General features: G+C 39.0%; 1 protein-coding gene across 1 annotated transcript; it reads right to left on the reverse strand.

Annotated features, from left to right (window-relative positions):
- Nucleotides 1–4541: 4541 nt before the first annotated feature.
- cbln18 (cerebellin 18) lies at nucleotides 4542–14167 on the reverse strand. The gene is made up of 7 exons (XM_041813063.1): nucleotides 14045–14167; nucleotides 10360–10459; nucleotides 7166–7345; nucleotides 5350–5508; nucleotides 5149–5237; nucleotides 4984–5064; nucleotides 4542–4890 (listed from the first exon to the last, which is right to left on the reverse strand). Exons 2-7 carry the CDS (start codon nucleotides 10457–10459, stop codon nucleotides 4753–4755), a joined length of 747 nt encoding a protein of 248 aa, XP_041668997.1. The 5' UTR covers nucleotides 14045–14167; the 3' UTR covers nucleotides 4542–4752.
- Nucleotides 14168–21269: the final 7102 nt, after the last annotated feature.

Raw genomic sequence — 21269 nt, forward strand, 5'->3', positions numbered from 1 at the left:
TTGAAATTAAAGTAATGCTTACAAAATCCTTAAAGGGGATATATTTTACCCTTTTGAGAGAAGTTGATATTGTTCTCAGAGGCCCTCAAAACATGCCTGTGAAGACTGTTGCTGAAGAAAGCACTCCAGTATTGGATTATTGCATGTCTAAAACCCCCTCTGTTTCAGCCCTGCTCAGAACGAGTGGTTTCTGTGTCTGTGGCTTTAAATGTAAATGAGCCGTCTGACTCCGCCCCTGACCATACCCCTCTCAGGAAATTTATGTGGCAGTCCTGACAATATCATTTAGCAGACTCTTTCATCCAAGGTTAAGGACTTGGCCTAAAGGCCCAAACTGTACATGGATTATGCTCTGACCAGGATTTGAACCATCAATCTGACCAGAGTCAGCAGGGTAACCCACTGAGCTATCCAGCATCCCAGGTCTTTCTTTCAAGTGGGGAGGGCCACTGAACCTAGGGGTCAGGCTAACTCCCCACATGACATCATGAGGGGAACATTTGAGAACGGCTTGTTTCAGCACACATTTTCTGAAAGGTGGTGGGGGGATTTTCTGATTCTTTAAATTTAGGTCTGCACATGACTATTCTTATATGGCACAGCTATGTTCAGCCACGCCTTAAGCACCATTAGTGACCGTAGGGGTCCCCGGTCTCCATTAGTGTTATTTTGGGGGTCACAGGCTGAAAAGTTTGGGGACCCCTGGTATAGGCAATAAGTTTATTGGGAAAGATGGATGTGTAAGAACACATGCAGACCAAAATATCAGAAATATAAACATGCTCAAAGATGAGACATAAATGTTTGAAAATATAGTTGTTAAAATTAGATTTTTAATGGAGGTGGAGGTCCACAGAATAAATTATTTTCTCTTGGTGGAGGCTCACTTTCCCACACTTTGAAAACACCTGACCTAGAGGGAAACCAACTCTCTTTGCTTGACTGATGATCCTGGAGCAGAGACTTGGAGCAATGTCATTCAGGTTAAGAGTATATTTTTAAAACACTTCCTAATTAAAGAAACTTGATCAACAGACCTGGGCAGCACATCCTGTAATTAGTGCAGTAGGTCTGAGGTAGAAAATTTGAAAAGAGGAAAAAAAAATAAAAATAGACGAAAAAAATATATGGTAAATATTGTAATGCTGGCTTGTCGGACAGGATGATCTTTGATTCCCTTTGAGCCCAGTCAAGTTTGGACCTAAGAGTAGGGTGTGGAGAGCCTGACCTGACCTGGTTTCAGACCATGAGACACCTTGGACCGAGCTCGGGCTCTGGGAGAGAATCTAACCTTTGTTGTTTTGTAAAAACACTTTGTGAACTACGGTTTTGTTGATAAGACTCCTAAATTCAAAGTTAGCTGTTGAGGTGGGCAGAGCTGAGAGATGCATCTAGTCTTCACTCAGAAATGTCTGGAGGGCATCAGAGCTCAAATTTGATGGTAGAGATTATGATCCATCTTAAGTGGCAAAAACATAACTGAGGTACAGCAACAGAAAGGCAGCTCAGGTAGCTTTGTGGAGTACGTAATAGCTCACTTCTTTCTACATTGTTGCTGTAGTGCTAACACTATTTGTAGATCATTGCTTATCTTTTGAAAGCTTTAGTTGATTGGTTTGGTTTCAGTTTGATGCAAAGGTAAATCATGTTTTCACTGAAAAGTCTGATTCTTTTGCCTGTTCAGTTTGTTTGACACCAGACCATATTTTACAATTAAAGTATTGCTCATTAAGTTACAGACTCACAATCCAGTGCTTCCTGCAGATCCGAGCATCCTTTCTGAATGACTCACTTGCAGTGAATGTTTAAAGTCAGGGTCTCTGTATCTGTTTGGATGTGTGAAAATGTGTGGAGCATGTGTGAGCTTTTTACATCATGTGTTTATGTGTTAAACGGAAGGACACTCACTCAGCCTGTCTGTGGTTTATAATCATTTATAATGAGCCTCCATAAAAGGCGGTGGTTTACAAGGATACTCAGCTGTCATCGGTTAAATGTTGGCAGCAGAATGTTATGACCCACTGTTATCATTCCCAGATGATATTCAAGCCTCTGGCTGCTACCAATTTCCATTCATGGATGCATCTGCATGTGTGAGACGTATCTGTGTATGTACGTGTGTTGGATAAGGAGCTAAAGAACAGCAGGTGAAATTAAAAGAAAATAAATCCTGGATAAAAACACACAACACTCAGTGTACATCATGTTCAGAAGTCCTAGAAAAAGGTAAGAACATATTCAGAATACTCTGAATCACAGAACTGAAGCCAGTAACAAAAGGCTGTAAAAACTAGACCCTCAGAGAAATATGAGTCAGTAAATCTAAAGGGAACTCACAGATTAAGCATTAAGGATGATTTGTTTGCAAAGAGATGGACTTAAATTGAATATATATAATATATGAGATATATGTCTGTGGGTGTGTAAAAGACACAGTTTGATAGCGGTGGTGATATTCAATGCAAGACATTTTTGCTCCTTATGGCCTGCAGAAGAAGATTTAAAACCTCAGAGCTCAGACTGCATTCAGAGGTGGTCTAGGATGCCTTTGTCTGAACTGGTTTAGTAGTGTTAACACCACAAGTTCTATTATGCAATAGTCTGCCTGTAAATGAAAGGCAGGGCTTAATACAGTAGTTCCCAACCTTAGGGGGAAAGCGTGCATATCCCTTTTTTAGGGTTTATCAGTGAAATAATTAAAATCTGTGTTAATTTTTGATGGTGGGGGGGGGCTGCTTTTCTTAGGTACATGTAAGGGGGGCTCCAAGAAACACTGGCTTAATACTTAATACTAGACTTCTCAGCTCAACTCATGCAAACAAGTCTTCTTCCTCCCAAACAGCAATTCTCGTGGTAGTGTCCTGGGTTTTTAAAAGCTAGAAATGTTTTTAAAAATGTATGAGCTCACGGTTGTAGCAGACCTCATGTATTCCCAAAGCTTGTTCCACAGGTGTGGACCATGAAACCAAAATGCTGTCTTACCTTCTGCCTAACACAGTTTCCTTGTCTGAGTGAGAGCTGCATGAATCTCTTTCAGACCCTTTGTTTGTTTACTACCTTAGCCCCCAACATGACCGCCCCACCCCGTAATGCAACATGACGGGATGTAGGTTCCAAAGCACAATGCAATGGCTGCCACCAGGGTAGCGATTAGCTTGGATGTAGCTGTAGAAAAGCATGGTTTTAATCAAATCTCAACCACATTTCTTTATTAAAACAAGAACAAAGAGCCACACTGAAAGCTTCTTTTAGCAGCAAAGATGCTTTTTGCACATCTTCAGATAGACTTCGACATGAATTTTTGGCACGAACAAGATCCGATGTTAAAATAGTAGTTTAACTCAGGTTAGCACAAGGGGCCGCATAGACTGGTCGACCAGTCGACTCGACTGATGTGTGATGACTCTTTTTGCTTGAAGTCGACTAGTCACTCATCACATGATTAGGCATTGCAATGCCTAATGTGTAGCTCTTTTTATTGATTCATAAAAGGTTTGACACTGTAGTCCACAGTTTACTGATAAATGTGCTTCATCATACTGGCATGTCAAACTAAGCAGCATCATGGTTTGCCACCTCTTCTTTTCTGGAGGTCCTAAAGGTGTGCATCAAGATTTAGTCTTAGGACCTATTTGATTCCCTGTTTATGTCTACAATTTCTGTGATAAATTTTGCAGGCCTTTAAGTCTTTAATCTACTTTAATCTTGTCTGCAGAAACTTAACTTGGTCTTAAATACTAATAAAACCAAATTCATGGTTAATACAAGTTCAAATACAAGTTAGTTACCAGGGAACATCCCACCAATTTTAACTACACAAGGCTGACCTACTGAGCTAGTCTTAAAACTATAAATATCTGTGTTTTCTTACTGATCATGGCAATAGGTTTTTAGAGGGCATTTTATAGGTGGCCTCAGGTCTAAATGAGTTGAATAAAGGCTTAATTAACATAAAATGAAACCATGGACACCAAGAAGATGGCAGGTAGGTAGATAATGTGCCACTCAAGAAATCTAGTGACAGTGCATCAGGTTTTTTTGTAAATTCAATGTTATATACCATATCAACCTTTTGTTGCTTGGACTCACACCAGAAATTATTTTTAAGCTGCATGTTGTTAGAAGTATATGGGTTATGATTTTCAAAATATAGAAGTTATTGGTTATTTTATACTATTCTCTTCTCCTGTAGATTTTATTCATGATTGCATCAGTGACTAGGCGAAGTTGAGTTGACTTTTATCACATGAAAGTTGACTTTAAAAATTCACAAGTCATGCAACCCCTAGTTAGCACTGGAGCTACATACAACCTCATTTGGTCTGGTTGCTCTGATTGGGCCATCCTGGATATGACAGAACGTTCGTCCAATCACCTTCCAAGAATTTTTATAAAAGTCCTGCCCATTGTATGGGAGGTTTCCCTGATGAAGGTGAAATTTATCCATGAAACAAAGTATGAAAAATAGAATAAATGAGCAGCACACTTCCTTTTTCTATTATTTGAAGTTCTGGTATTTCATTGACACATTTATGGAAATACAGTATCTCAAAATGCATCTTTATTCTCCATGCTATACAAAAATATGACTGTACCTATCTGATGTGAGATCATTAGTGCCTACATATGCAGAGGTCTGTCTGTGTGTTAGTCTTTAACTTGTGCTCTACTAAATCTATGGGGGCTGTGGAGAAATGTATGGATTCTTTTAAGGACATGGAGCGACAAAGTTTAGTTGGTCCAGATCCTTAGCTAATGATAGTAGTCATCAGGGCTGGGGTACACCATGTAGCCTGTAAAGATGTTGTGCTGCAGGTGGTTACAGAGCTTCCTCCCGGACATCAGCTCCATGTAAACCTGATCTCCTTTCTGAAGATACAGGATGGCGACCTGAGAGCATGCACAGAAAAAAAAGTAAGATTATGTCCAAGGAAGAAATCTAACCAATATTTGATTGAAAAAGAAATGTTTTTTCGTGTTTACCTGAGTGCCACTGTCTTCGCTATCTTCGCGATTGTTTTCCCACACGCTGACGATCACAACACCATTCCTCATCATTTGAATCTAAAGGTATAAAATCATGCAAAATTAGGATACTGCTTATGCTAATCTGGATCCATGTGTATCCGAAGTGTTTTTTTGGTTTACTTTATGGTACAGGCGCTCTGTTTTTGCCACAGTTGAGTAGACTGTGAAGGAGAAGTGATAAACACCAGAAATAGGAGCGGTGAAGGCACCTAGAGAGGAAGATACAGAGTCACAGTGAGGTAATATTAATATTGGGATGTCATGTAAAGCTAACACTGTGTCTTTGGGTCTTCTCTTCATTTGTGCGTGCTTGATTCCTACCCCAAGAAGGGTTGTATCCGTTGCCATCATTCAGGGAGACAATGGTGTATGGAATCGGCACATTTGAATTGAAGGGACCAAAGCAACGTTCTTCAGTGCCAGGAATAGGTGTGGCCATACTCGGGTCCATTGTGGCCTTGAAGGAAATCTTGTAGCTCTCTGAGTGTGAGAAAGAAACATTTATAGTTAGGTGAAATCTAAAGTCCATCACTGTAGGCTTGAAACCGGAAGTTCAAACTACTTAAAGTCATACACTGAGCACCAGCTGGACTAAAGTTTTAAGTTACGACAGAATCTAACATTTGTGCCAAGGAAGCATAAAAGAAACAAAAATTAAATGATGAAAGTGTAGTTCATAACAACTCATGAATTCCAATATAAGGTGATAAAAATACATTAGAGTTTAAGAAAATAACTGATAAGTTTTGAACTGATTTAATTAAAATGAGGTTAACTTAATTAAAATCGTTGCAATTTGATAAAAAAAAAATCAGAATTTATTTTGATTGTTTATTATTCATTATAAGCATCTCAAACCCTCAAAAGTATGAGAAATGCACACAAATTAAAAGTTTAAAGTTTAACTGAACCCCGAACTAAGAGCAAACTCTGCCCACTTTAAGATTTAAAAAAATGTACAGAAAGTGAGCAGTTTGGCACTGAGAGGAGGGAGGGGAAAAGGACTTTTTTTTTAAAGGACTGGGTTTTCCAGATGAAGAGGGAGTGACGGTGACTCTCCTTGCCAGAAAGTGACACAGAGTCCCACAGCACTGATGCCTCAGATCAATCTTCTGAGGTGGAGGATTTTCCTAACCTTGCAAAGCAGATGGATTCGCCCGTTTCTGTGTTTCTCATTGGCAAATTCATCTTGCAAAGCTCCCATTTGAACCGTTTGGGCCCGGTTAGAAAGTGACAGGACCAATCAGCAACGAGGGACAGTACTTTGGGGCGCGACGGAGTCGTGACGTAAGCAAGCAGCAACAAGAGGCCAGTGCAATTATGGCAGAAGACATTAGTATGGATGCTGCTAAAGCGCCAGTTTTAGCAGAACTTGACATTTCTTTGTTAAAAGAAGAACAAAGAACAGCAGTGAGTTGTTTTCTTTTCAGAAATGACAAAAGTCGTGTACTGACATGTCTACAGTCGCCCTGATTCCATTATGCAGTTCTCTATGGAGTTTACTCCTTGTTAGCGGCTATGTCAAGTGTTTTGTTGCTCTGATTGGCCCTTAAAGATGTGACTGACAGAATGTTCAACCAATCACCCTTCGAGTTTTTTTTCAAAGCCTCTGCCATTTCCAAATTGCTGTATATGAGTGGTTTACCAGATGGATGTGTGAACAAATCCATCTGGCGTGCCAGGTTAATTTTCATCTGGATCTGATACACGACTTAAAAGATAGCACATTTTGTTTGGATGAATGAAAGTGAGACTTTGATCATGAAATGTATGGGGTTTTTTTGTTTCTTTTTAAGACATTTATTAACACATTTCCATATTTGGATGTAAAATATTGCTCACTAACTGCAAGCATGTAACTGTCTGCCAATGAGTTTGTGGATTGTGTTTTGAATTTATTTAAATAAAATGTTTCAGATGCATTAATATACAAACTGGCTTCACTTCACCATCTCACTTTGTGTATCACCAGTTTCCCCCAGTGGGTTACGTTCTAACGTTCCTCCATTCCCCTTGAGCCAGAAGTGGCGTATCCAAACCTCAGACCCCATTTATATTTATAAATGAGACCCTAACTCTTTTTGTGAAGTGTCTTAGAAAACATTTAAGGAACGGATAGACTGATAGGTGTGCTTACCTGTGAGCCCCAGGACACTGTACTTCAGCATGCTGATATCATACCACAGACTTTTAATCTTTTCATAGGTATCGTCCTCAAGAGCATACAACTCATTGGCGCCACAGCAGCAGCTACGCTGGCGCTCGAAAGCACACTTGCAGTCCCACTTGTAACAGTTCAGAGGTTTGTCCATTGACACTGGAATGAGATGAAGAAATGGAGAGAAAGGTTTTTTAAAAAAAGGTGAATAGAGATTCTGTGTCACAGATGCTCAACATGACCACCAAATATGTTTTACTTTATCTGTTTATATCCATATTGCTCCATATGACCAGACTGGCTCTTTAAAGGCCTTGTGTTGTCTTTGTTTGGACGGCATGTTTGTTGTCCTTGTGGGTCAAATATAATCCATCCGTGTTCCATTGTTTTTAAAGCATGATGATGCAAAGTTTCACTAAATTCTGTTATTTCATTTTCCCCCAAGCCCATTTAATGAAGATTATTCCTTGTTTTTAAGTTTGCAATCCGTTTTGGAACTATTTTGAAAGATTGATGATGACAGCTAACCCCAATCATTTAAGGGGAGCAAATAATCTCACCAAAATCAAAACTGATTCTGCGTGCTTTGCGTCCTTATGAAGTACATGTATAATTTATCACCCGTTTCTGTGGTACAGCTTTTTCCCAACTTTATTCTTCCATTACAGTCTTTTCTCTTTGTGTAAATGTGGAAGTAATTCCTGCATAGAAAAGTTCAACCAGTTCATCAGAGTTCACAATGTGTACAGCGGTGCCAACTGTTCAGATTGAGTTAAATAAATTTCGAGGTACTTTTGAATCCCTAAAGTAGTGGCACATCCAGGAAAGAACTTTTGAAGCTCACTGCAGCAGATATGATTTAAGCCTCCATCAATCATCTAGAGGAGGAGGATCTAAAATCTGTCTTCACCATAGGTTACCTCAGGGGTCATCAAGTACATTTGCACTAAGGCCAGATTTAGGTTTGACAGAGACTGTGGGGGCCGGTCTTTCAAATCAATAAAAATCAAATAAATATTTTAGCCTTATTAACATATTGTATTGTTTTCTTTCAAAGAATGACATTTTTAGGCATTAACAGTGAGATCCAGCACTATTACCTATAATGCAGACCACAATGAGGCAGGTCTGCCCACAGAAGTGACTGAAAAACACTGAGAATGGGCCCTCCCCAATTCTGATTTAGCACCAGTGTTAACCATTTTTGACTCCTTATAACCCCTTTTCACTGCTTTACTCAGCCGTTTCTGCAACATTTTTGCCACTCCACGTTCTGCTTATTAAACTATTCTTCCACCCCATTCATTACTTTACTAGGCCATTTTTTTTTTCAATATTCTTGTCACTTTTAACCCATTCTTTATACTTTTTGCAGCTTTTTGCCTCTTTCACCATTTTTGGCCATTCTTTAATCCATTTCTACAACTTTGCCTGCACATTTTTTAACCCTTTTGTACCACTCTTTTATCCATTTTATCCTTCTAACCTCTTTATGTCCATCTTTGTAACATTTCTGCCAGACCTAATTTTTACCTCTGCCAGGGAGGTTATGTGAGGAGGAGGGTTTGTTCGTTTGTTAGTTTGTTAGCAACAAATCTCAAAAAGTCATGGATGGATTTTCATGAAGTTTTCAGGAAATGTCAGAAATGGCATAAGGAAGAACTGATTCGATTTTAGGACTGATCCAGATCACCGTCTGGATCCAGAATTTTTTAAAGGATTCTTTACCATTTGGAGATAGAGCTAATGGCAGTGGTCTGCACTGTTACCACTTTACACCAGGAGATGGCAGACATGAGTAACTTCAATCCCAGCAGCGTGTTTAGGTGTGTTTCTATTCAAAGTTTTGGAGTTTATAGAGTTGGAATTGCACGGCCGGTTGAGGAGAGGAGTCAGAGCGTAAAGGAGAGAAAGACAGAGAATTGTAGTGAGAATACTCACAGTGCTGGGAGGAATAGAGGAATATTCAACTTCTGCCATGACTTTCAGTTGTCCAGTGGGACCATGGGTGAGACTCTGAGTGCTTTTCTAGTTTTATATGTATATCTTGCCACTTTCTGCTTATTTTTACCTCTCAACCCATTTATGTTTTCTCCCCCGGCCATTTTTGCAACATTTTTGCCAGTCTTAACCCATTTATGATAACTTTTACCTCTAAACCAAATTTTGCCACTGTCTAACACCCTTTCTTCACTCTTTAATCCTTTTCACTACTTTACCCGGACATTTTTGCAACATGTTTGTGACTTTTAACCAATGTTTGATATTTTTTACCCCTTTTTTCCACTTTTACCCTTTCTTGCCACTTTTGAGCCTCTTTTCACCACTTTTCCTGCCAACTTGTGTCCATTTGTACCAATCCACAACCATTTTGATACTTGCCACTCATTTCTGCCACTCTATAACCCGTTTTCATCTCCTCCAGCCTTTTTTGTGACATTTCGGCCAATCTTTTTTTTTTGTATTTAAAAATGGCTGACACATGGACTTCTGTAAAAGATTACATCTTAAGTAATTTTGGGTAAAACTGTTTCAGTTTTGTTTTTAGGATGGATTTAACAGCTGCTGTCATTTAAATCCAAAAGATATCCTTAAACCACAACATCTTTTTTCACTTCTCACATTTGTATTTAATAATCCTCTGGGATGAGAAGCTTTGGGGGGCCTGATAAGGCCCTTGGGCCACTAGTTGATGATCACTGGGTTACGTTCTAACTTTCTTCCATTCTCACTGATTCCTGATGGGTGTTCTTCACCTACTGTCCCCCAGCTGGCCCCTGCATTTCAATATACCTCATTAACACAAAACTACACCTTGTTTCAGTGTCAAATTTAGGACACATTTTAAATTATGTCAGCCAGAGTTATAATCATAGCACCCCTGGTTTATTTTTGACCCTCCAAGACAACAAATGTTATACATTTTTATAAAACCATCCTGATTCATTGTAAGAACTGAACATGAATTGTTTTTTAAAGGGTGTTTCTAGGAACTAACCATGTCATTTTTAGACTAAAAAAAGTACATATTCATTGTCAGAAAAGTTTTATATTACAGGTCATAATCAACCCCAGGACATAAAGGTGGAAAGCATTCCCTGAAATGTACAGCTGGTTCATACATTCAGTGTGTTAGGTGTACGATGAATAAGATGGTAGGTTGTATTACTTACATGCAGTAGACTTCAGCTCCTCAAAATAGCTGGACCCCGCCTCCACATGGCCACAGAGAAACAGCGACCTCAGCAGGATCAAAACTGCAACCACAAACATCTGAAAGATAGGATTCAGTTGGTAGTTATTCCACTTTAACTAGATACAACGCTCAGCAGCAGTTTAATGATAAATTCTGCCTGTAGATCGATTCATATCTGTTTATGAGCCGTACTTTTGACTACAGTATTGACTCCAGTGAACCTGTGGGTGGTTAGCTGTATACTTCGTTTCAAATCAGCTTAAAATTAAATTTGCAATTATTGTGGCTTTCTGAGCAGAAAACACATCATTTTCCAGTCTTATTCTGTTATTATCACATTACATGCAAATAACTGAAGGCAGACATTTCCGCTAACAAAGCAAAAGTAAACTGCAGGTTTGATATCTTTATTTCAAGCATGTCAGCAAAATTTAAATACAAATACACCAAAATAAATAAATAAATAAATAAACAATGAAAAAGTAAACTCAATGACCCTGTCAGATAACATAGCGAGCATAAAAAATAGGGCATATTTGAAAAGGGGCAAGATGAATTTCACATTTATTTATCTTACTCCTTATTTACCATTCAACTTTAAAAACAAGTTAGTGTGTATAGGATATCCTGCATTATTAATTTTCTTATTGCTATCTTTTAATGACTGCAGGGTGCTTTTCTATGTGTTACCTCAGACCTCAGCACAGTAAGTTAAATAAGGGAAAACCAGTGAAGTGTGTGGTGCTTTACAACCCAGACAGAAAGCTTGGTTTGAATTTATTTTATGTGGCGTTTCCAGCAGATTTTTGTGGTCATACATTGAAGTTTATTTTAATATCCTCTTTCTCTCTGTGTTTATCCAAGGATTTCCAAATGACACAAATTTATTTAATTCAAATGTCATGATCATTTTTTTAGGTCAAACCAGAGCTCTAATGTAGCCATTTCTTCTGCAAATGTACTCCAGAGAGAAACAAGAGAGTATCGTCTGCATAAAGAGCAAATTTTACTGCATTGATACGCTGCAGAAATCATTTAGATAAAGAGGAAATGATTTGGGGCCTACTGTTGACCCTTGGGGAACGCCACATTAATGTAAATGTGTTCTTACTTTTCTCAACCTTTATTTGTGATTTCCTGCCTGTTATACAGAACCTCAACAGCTCTGGTTTGTGGAGTAAATTTGACATTCAAAATTAGCATTGGCATCTTTACATATATCAACATTTTCAATCCAGGTATGAAGCCAATTAGCAGCTTAAATACCCATGACCACAGAACATTTGATTTGGTTAAAAAATGACCTGCAAAAACAAGATACAAGACTGTTTAAATATTTTTAAACAGATGGACTACATATCCTATGATTTATTGTGATTCCTTTATTCATTGTGAATGATAGTTCTTTAATTTTTAGGCTATACATGGTCCTTCCAAGCAGCCCTGAAAAATGAAGTCAATGCAGAAGTGCAAAAAATTGCAATACCCCGAGTGTCCACTTATGCTGGCTGCAGGAACACTGGAAGTCACGTACACAATACATGTTAAAAAGCCGTTTTTACACTAGAAATGAACTGGTTTACAGCATGGGCCAACAAAGGAAATGTGTCTCATTAGCTAATGTCTTCATATGCTTTCACTGGACCGGGGGTTGATTTTTTTTTGTTTCTGTACGACTATCATAGGAAAACCTCACTGCGCACAGATTGTCATGTCTCATATGATTGATAGATAGCTTGACAGGCAGATTCTATCACAACAAGGCTAGCTTTAGTGATAGCTTAGGTGACAGGAAGTTGAGCTCAGTGGGCGGGCTCTTGTCTGCTGTAGGTTGATCCAAAGTTCAGGTGAGACAGTGATTTCAATAAGGAGGCCGCCAAAGATTGGCTTCGAGAGCTGTTTGAGTCCGCCTACTGTAATCAAATGGCTGACATCACACAGGCTTTTTCCAGTTCTCCTATAGTCTATGGGTCCTTCTTTCGACATTTATCTTGATTTTGGTTTTCACATTCAAAATCAGAATCAGAATCAGCTTTATTGGCCAAGTATGTGTGCACATACAAGGAATTTGACTCCGGTAACTTTTGCTCTCTTGTACAAAAACCACAGAACTTAAATAAGCGTGAAACTAAGATATATACATCTGTACAACATAAATTAGGCTTAGAAGCAAAGGAAAAATTGTAAAGTAAAAAGTAAGAGCACATATATACAACATTACGGGATTATGTACACTGAGTATATACAACAGTGCAGAGTTTTTGTTATTGTTCAAGTGATGGTCTAAAACTGTGACCACTCAGAGTTTGTCATGAAATGAAAGTGTAGCATTAATAGGCTACATTAATTGTGGTGGGATAAGGTCCATATTTAGTGCAATAGTTTTCTTGAGCTGCATTAATTGCCATGCCTCCCTGCAGCCACAGTGCTATAAAATAAGTTTGCTGCTGCTCCTTAATGTCTCATTTCAAGACAAAATAGTGGAAAGGTCAGAGGCATCTGCACCTTGTGAAATCAAACATTTACCTTTTTAGTACTAAATAGTTACCCTTTCAATCAAAGGGCCTTTATTTGTGGTTCAACTAATGTCATAAAGTTGACTCTACCCAGTGTTCTTTTTGTCCTCCCTATGGAAAAGCAGGTCAGTATCCAATAGGAAGTCAATAATCAGTTAAAGATGACAAAAGCAGTTAGAAATGCAAAATAGTCAAATCTCAGAATGCAGCAAAAGATGAGATTAATTAACCATGATTTATTACTTATTCATGATTTCTAATCGTTGTTTTTGACAACCCTTGTTGCAATATTGCATTGTTTGTGTATAGATTGCTTTAATATCATGGCGGCATGTATCGTTGTCACCAAGAGCTGACAGTAAGTGCACAAGACATTTCCATGGTTAAAGCAGGCCTCACAAATCAGAGACGTCACTGTGGATTGTGGTCACTGTTGTATTCTTGCTTGATATCACTAATAAACGATGCTTTTCCTGAAACGTCTTGTTTAGGTGCACATTTTGTCTCACACTCAGGTAGCTCGAGGTACGTCTAACTTGGACACTTCTGACATTATGGCTTATAATCAAATCCAGTATGGAGAAAATGAATCGAACTCTTGAATACCATTCCCCTGATAGCATACCTCTCTAGTTAACTGAGTAAAACGATACGACCCACAGTGTCAGTGGCATACTTCTTTCTGCTAAATGCAATGGCCTGGTTAAACAACATGTCCATGGTCACTTTTTCAATTTTTTTTTTTTTATGTTGCAGTCTAATGCTACTATAAAAAAATTGCTTTTCTCATTAAGCTACATTCAGTACCCCATAAGAACAAAGTGAAAACATAATTTTAGAAATGGAACTCAATTAACAAACTGAAATATCACACTGAAGAGAGAGGATAGGGGATATAAAGGTGCATATCAACAGGACACAAAGTTATATATATTTTTTACTATTCTACACATCAGCAATTTGTGTCATTTTACTCAAATTCATACAAAATAACTGGCAGAAAAATACATAGAAAATAAGATATCACCATTCAACTCAAAGCTTTCCTCTCAAAGGCAGCTTTTCTCTGGAGTTTAAAGCTTCATTAACTAATTTTGGTGATTATAGTAACTAATCAATGTGATTGAATAAGTGAATAGAACTTACTGTGTTTCTTCCTCCCTCTCCTTCTTAAAGACTACACCGAGCTGTTCTGAAAACAGAGCAGGATTTTTAAATAGTGTAAAGTTTTAGGGTCTTAGCAGCGCGGCTGACCCTCCCAGTGACGCGATGAAGGTCAGAAGCTCCGCCTCCTTTCATACACACAAACAAACACGCACACATTTCACGGCCAAACACCAACACCACAGTCCTGTCAACAAAGAGAGTAATAGACTCCCACTGACATAGTTTCCTCTAGTGTAAAAGAACAAGTATCAATCACATCACGACTGTCAGCAGTCTTTGTTGGGACCATAATGGCCCTTATTAGGACAGGGGTGTCCCATTGCCTTCCTTTCAGAGGACAGCAGCTTCTGAAAAGCTGATATGGAGAAGATTGTTGGCAGGTCCCTGAGGATGGAAATAAAAAAAGAGCTCATAGGTAATGCTATCAGTCTATTGATAAGGCCTACATCTGAGAACAATGAGCAGCACTGCCTGGTTCTCATAGATGGACCAACACAGACAATACTGCATGTTCCCATAACTTCTGTCCCTTTGAATACTGAGGAAACAGATTTATTGATTGTGGGCTGAGATATGAAGGTGGACTCCAGTGTTATCTAACAGAAATGACCTTGTACTGTGGGACAGTATTATTCGAAGATGACACAAAGCTGCAATCTTTTATTGTCTTTATCAAAACCAGTTTCCAAGAATTTTACAAAGACATGCTATCTTATGGTCCAAAGACAAAGAATCCAGGAGGATAAGGAGTTTTTGGCTGTCCACTGCGGTCAGCCCTACACATGGGTCTGCATGTGTCTAACTGACTATACTTTCAGGGCCATGACATTCAGAGTTGCGCTGTGGGCGGGGTTTAGTTGTACTGACAGCCACTGGTAATGTCTGCCTCCACTGCAGTAAATACCTCAGGTCTAGCTTTAACAGTGCGTCCATTTTACTAGAACTGGACCACTTTTCTGTATGAAATAGACTAAAAACAACCCTGTTGGGAAGATGCTTTTGCTCTTCTGTAGACCTGCATTGGCACAAGTATGTGATAAGGGGGTTAGTTGTTGTGTGAATGCTTGGATACAATGACTCCTAGTGGAGTGGTTAGCTTGGAATTAGCCACAGTGGCACTTTTGTCAGAACTGGAGGACATTTCTTTATTAAAACAAGTGCAGAAGGCCACACAGAAAGCCTTCTGTGACAGAAAAGGTGTTTCTGCTCTACTCCTGGTCTGCTCCGGCATGATTTTGCGATCACAACGGGGGGGTTTTCAATGTATCCAGGGCCTGCTGCTGCAGTGGCTGTTAGCTCGTATGTAGCTGTAGGACAACAGCAATTTCATCCGAGCCGGCCTACATTTCTTTTTATAACAAGCTGAAAGAGTCAAACTGAAAGCTTGTCTTTACATAGAAGCTGTTTTTGCTTGTCTCTCCAGCGTCATTGGCATCAATTTTGCATGAAGCTCGACTATAAGGCAGCGTCATTTGTCACTCTGATAGCCTGTCATGAATGTGACAGACAGAACATCACTTTCTGAAGTTTTTCTGAGAAGTCCTGCCCTTCCCAAATTTTCTGTGAGAGCATTCCCAGATGAGTGTGATATATTTTCAGTCAATCTGGTGTTTCAGGTTTGCTGTTTCCTGCCAACAGGGCTTTATGTTTTACACTTTGAGGGTCCTTCAATTCCCAACCCACAGACATAAGGGACAACTAAATTATACACCCAAAAAACTAATCACTGCCAGAATACAAAATTCAGTCTGGCATTTCAGCAGGCCTAAGTGTGAGTTAATCCCTCCACTAGCAGGTCCTGTATGCAACCACTCACAACAGCGAACCCTTTCCCCCGAAGCTATCACACTCTCATGTCAAAACAGGTCAGCAGAAGAGTGAAAATACCTCTTCTGTCACAGAAAGCTTTCAGCGTTGCCCTGTTTGTTTTATGAAGAAATGTCCAGTTCTGACAAAAGTCCCTATCCCTATCACATACTCATGCCAGTGCCGGTTGGTAAAAGAGCAAAAATATCTTTCCCAACATAGAAAGCTTTCAGGGTTGTTTTTAGTCTTTATTTCATACAGAGATGTTGTCCAGTTCTAGTAAAAACTAAATCAACAACTAAACCCCACTCATAGTGCAATTTTGAATGTTATGGCTCTGAAAGTAGAGTCAATCAGACAGACACATACAAAAATACATATCCCACTGCAATAAATGTAATTCTGTCAGTACTGCATACCCATCATCAGAGATAAGAGTTTGTAATCTAGCAGTCAAAATGTCCTCCCATGGTGTTTTCTGGTGTTAAAGACAAAAGTCTGTTTCTTTGTTCATCCTTTAGCTATAAAGTGCCTTAAATTTTTAGGTCTGGACTGCATTTGTACGTCTGTATCGATACTGATGTCAGCCAAGATGAATTTTTGAATTTTTTCATTTTGGACATTGGTAAAAATAAAGTTTTACGCATGCCTTTAAATGCTAGACAGCCTCGAGCTCTCTGGTAGTTTTTTCCACAGGTGGGGAGCATAGGAGCTAAACACTGCCTTACTCTACTTGGTTCTTATTCTGGGAACAGTTAGTAGACCTGTCAAAGTCATAAGGAACCAGAATATCTGATATATAAATATCTGTTCATTTTAGTGCTTTATGAAGCAACTGTAGGATTTTACAACCAGGTCTTTGACTCAAGCTGAAGCCGGTGTTGCAGGGTCAATTTTCTGCTAACCTGAATTTTAACAGGCATTTGTTTCTGGTCTTCTTGTTCCACTTGTCCTATTAGATAACAGGGAGTATCCCATGTTCACAGCTTTCTTAAAAGACTCGCTGGCCTCTGGGGTCGTCCATTGTCTGTGTTTACTAGATGACCACCTCCATCTATAGAGTCCCAAGTCAGCTGGCCTGGTTCTTCAGAATTGCCTTATCTGCTAGAAGGAGGCCGGGGCGTATCGGGTGTTTTCATATCTGCTTTCACACATCCCTTCAAAACAGACCAGTCTAGAGGATAAATCCCCTACAGGAACACGATGGATACACTGACCTGACCTCAGATGTGATTTCAAACCAGAGCTTTGAATTTCAGCATAATGGTCCGAACTATGGCTGTCTGAGATAGTTTGATATGGAGCTGAACGTGTATCATATTCTTCATTAGAGGGGATTAAACTGAGAAGTTACAGTCCCTTTTTACTGACCTACAAAAAAGCTATTAGGGATCTTTGACACCTTTGATCACCCTCAGCCTCAATAGAGAGACAACATGTAAAACCTGGAGACATTCTTACAGCCTGTAATCATTTCAGAAGTCCTCAGTAATCATTTCAACCTGTGAATAACCAAGATGGCGAGTTGTAAAACAAAAAAACATCCATGTACTTTTGCCACGAATGGAGTATTTTTGGGCAAAGAAATACAATCCCAATACCAAAAAAGTTGGGATGTTGTGTAAGATGTTGAAACTGAGATTTTTTGCATTCAAGAAAAAAAATTCTCGTTCTGAATTTGCTGGTAGCAACACAATAAAAAAATGTAGGCACAGGATGACAAAAGGAGGGAAAATTAAGTGGTAACTAGAAAAGCACAAGGAGAGCACAGACCTCTGCCATTAGCCCTATCTCCTAATAGTAAAGAACCCTTTAAAAATTCCTGGATCCAGACGGTGATCCGGATCACTCCCAAAATTTAATCAGTTCTTCCTTATTCCATTTCTGACATTTCCTGAAAATTTCATCAAAATCCGTCCATAACTTTTTAAGTTATGTTGCTAACAAACAAACTAACAAACCCTGCCAATCACATAACCTCCTTGGTGGAGGTTATGATAAAAACAACTCATTAGTTTGAAGAGCAACAGGTCAGTAACATGACTGGGTATAAAAGGGACATTTTACGGAGGCAGTGTCTCTCAGACGTAAAAATGGGCAGAGGTCATTTGTTTAAATACTGCAACTTAAAATTGTGGAACAACCTTAGAAAAGTGTTCTTTGGTGTAAAATTATGAGCAATTTGAACAAACATTTACATTTACAGTACAATATACTGAATCACAAGATTCTGAAAATCTGGAGAAATCTCCCCTGTGTGCAAGGGACAAGGTTGAAGGTCAATATTGGATGCTTGTAATTTCTGGACCCTCAGGCAGCCAGCATTAAAAACAGGCATGATTCTGTACTGGAAATCACTGCATGGGCTCAGGAGCACTTCCAGAAATCATTGTCTGTCAACACAGTTCACTGTGCCATCCATAAATGTAAGTTAAAGCTGTATCATGCAAAGAAGAAGCCATATGTATGTGAACATGATCCTCTGGGCCACATCTTATTTAAGTTGGACTGAGGAGAAATAGAAAACTGCTCTGCGGTCAGATGAATCAAAATGTGAAATTATTTTTGGAAACCATGGCCAGAATGTGCAGTGGAATAATGAAAAGAGGGACCATCAAGCTTATCAGTGCACAGCTCAAAAGCCTGCATCTCTGATGGTATGCAGTTGCATTTGTGCCTTTGATGTGGGCAAGTTACACATCTTGTTTTTGGTTTAGCATCCTATGCTGAAATATGCAAGGCCTTCCCTGAAAGAGATGTTGTCTAGATGGGAGCACATGTTGTTCTAAAAACTCCATACACTTTTCAGCATTGATAGTGCCTTTTTACATGTTTAAGCTGCCCACGCCGTAGGCACTAATGTTACCCCATACCATCAGAGAGGCAGGCTTTTAAATTAACAAGCTGTATTATAACTCTTACCTTTAGTTCACAAGGCATGCCGTCTGTGGTTTCCAAAAAGAATTTCAAATTTTTATTCATCTGACCACAGAACAGTATTCCATTTTGCCTCAGTCCATTTTAAATGAGCTTTGGCCCAGAGAGGATCGTGTTCACATGCGTATGGCATCTTCTTTGCATGATACAGATTAGGCTTGCATTTGTGGATGGCGTGGCGACCTGTGTTGATTTCTGGAAGTGCTCCTGAGCCCATGCAGTGATTTCCAGTACAGAATCAAGCCTGTTAGGAACGAAGTGCTGCCTGAGGGGCCTGAAGATCACAAGCATCCAATACTGACCTTCAGCCTTGTCTCTTGCACACAGAGATTTCTCCAGATTCTCAGAATCTTTAAACGATATTATGCACTATAGATGGTGGGATATTACAATTCTACCCAATTTTATGCTGAGGAGCATTTTTCCCAAGACTGTTCCACAATTTTTGGATAGGTTTTTTTTTTTGCAGTTTGGTAAACCCCTGGCTATTTAAACTTCTGAGACTCTGCCTCTATAAAATGCCCCCTTTATACCTAGTCATGTTACTGACTGGTTGCCAATTAAGCTTAATAGCAGTAAATACTCCTCCAGCTGTTTATAAGTATGACTTCCTTTTCCTGTCCCTACTTGTTTGAAATGTGTTGTGCCCATCAAATTCAAAATAAGCTATTATTTTTTCATGAAATGAAATCTCATTTTTAACACCTGATATGTTTTCTGTTGTATTATGAATAACATGTGGGTTTATGAGATTTGCAAATCATTGCATTATGGGTTTTTTTTTGTTTGTTTGTTTGTTTGTTTGTTTTACATCACCCCAACTTTTTTGGAATTGGGGTTATTTCTTCAATCCATTGTAGTGAAAATTATAACAATCTGTGGCTGTCCAAATACCTAAATGTAAGTCTCTAATTAGTTGTGTTGACAGCATCCATTCTTGCTTAGATAGTCTTTTAAAACAGTAGCATTAAAAAGAATTTAAAACAATAACAGTGATCATTTGTCTGACTTTTTTATACTGCGTTGAATGTAATCTTCTGTCATGACTAAAGTAATGACATTTCATACAACCTTTGACATTAAAGTGCTTTATTTAAATGTTGTACATTAATGACTTAGAGTGGACATGCATTTATTCAAACAGGTCATACCTTTACAAGTTTCAGTAAAAAATAAAAAATTCAAACACTGTAAAAGTCAACAACCTCCTCAGTGTAGAAATGATCATTTCCTCAATATCAGCCTTAATCAGATCATGTTTTTTTTACTGTAACTGGACAGGTTTTCTCTATTGATCTTCCCAAATTTCCTTAAAAAGAGAGCACAAGGAGCTAAGGCAGAGCTAGACTAATTGATTTCACATTGCAGTTTCTAATTGTGCCCCCAGACTCAAAACCCAAATAAGGCTCGGATTAATTTTAAATCTCTCTATAATATTTTTTCAGAATCATGGTCGGCAGCGAAGAGCAAGAAAACACTAAAAGTGTTATAATGATTCCCGTCATCGCAGAGATAACAATTCTTAGGAAGGCTCACTGACACGCTATCATTGTGTTTAAGGAAGACGACCATGACAGTGGAGGAACTGTCTTCTTGATCGTACACATTCTGGTCCGTTGAGCCGACCATGTCCTCACCGTTGACCTGCAGGCTGGCGCAGGCTTTCAGGTCGCCCCCGGGAGAACCAGCGTCACTGTAGATGGTGAAAGCCAGGCTGTAGACACCGGAGCAGGGCGCGGTGAAGACACCAGTGTCTGAATTGTAGCTATCACCCATGTCAAAGAAGACCTTTTCATAGACGATAGTCTTCTCTGTGCCGTGTGGACCGAAACACTTAAAAGGACCACTCTTAAACAGAGCCACAGAGAGGGCAGTGCGGTCAGCTGGAGGGGCACAAAAAGAACAACCATTCACGAGAAAAAGTAGCATTGGTGCAGCAGGTTTAACTCCTCCTTACATTTGTGTCCAAAATTCCCTTTTAAACTCTGAAAAATTTCGTTTAAATTGTCGCTTACCTTTAATGCTTTCAAGTTTGTCCTTTGTCTTTGAGTATTCTTCTTGCAGCTCAGCCAGACTTGAGTTAAAGTACGCCTGCAACGTGTTTAGCTTTTGGATGGTCTTCAGGCAGGTACAAGTACCCTGTTTCCTGTAAAAATCTGAACACAGAGATATATATATATATACATATATATATATATATATGTATATATATATATATGCAGAACAGAATATATGCAGACACATGGAGTATTTCTCACCGCTGCCTGGCTCTTTGCCTTTCTTTGGCTTCCAGGCAAATTGAGTGAAGGCAACAGCAGAGTGAAGCAGGAAAAGCAAAATAAGAGCTGTAAGAGAAAGAAGGGAAAAGGAGCTGTGTATTAGTTTCCTGGTTCTGCATTCATGTGTCTATTAACCCTCTGTAAATGCTTCGATCCTCACCTTTCATGTTGATCATTGCAGC

Source organism: Cheilinus undulatus, linkage group 2, assembly GCF_018320785.1.
Source record: "Cheilinus undulatus linkage group 2, ASM1832078v1, whole genome shotgun sequence".
Classification (NCBI taxonomy): Eukaryota; Metazoa; Chordata; class Actinopteri; order Labriformes; family Labridae; genus Cheilinus; species Cheilinus undulatus.

What these genes read in the sequence shown, in the direction of transcription:
- cbln18 (XM_041813063.1), bottom strand. Translation starts at nt 10,459, where the DNA reads ATGTTTGTGGTTGCAGTTTTGATCCTGCTGAGGTCGCTGTTTCTCTGT. An exon ending in GGAGCTGAAGTCTACTGCAT is followed by an intron (nt 7,346 to 10,359) that starts GTAAGTAATACA and finishes ATCTCATTCCAG; the next exon opens with TGTCAATGGACAAACCTCTG. An exon ending in CAGAGCGCCTGTACCATAAA is followed by an intron (nt 5,065 to 5,148) that starts GTAAACCAAAAA and finishes TTATACCTTTAG; the next exon opens with ATTCAAATGATGAGGAATGG.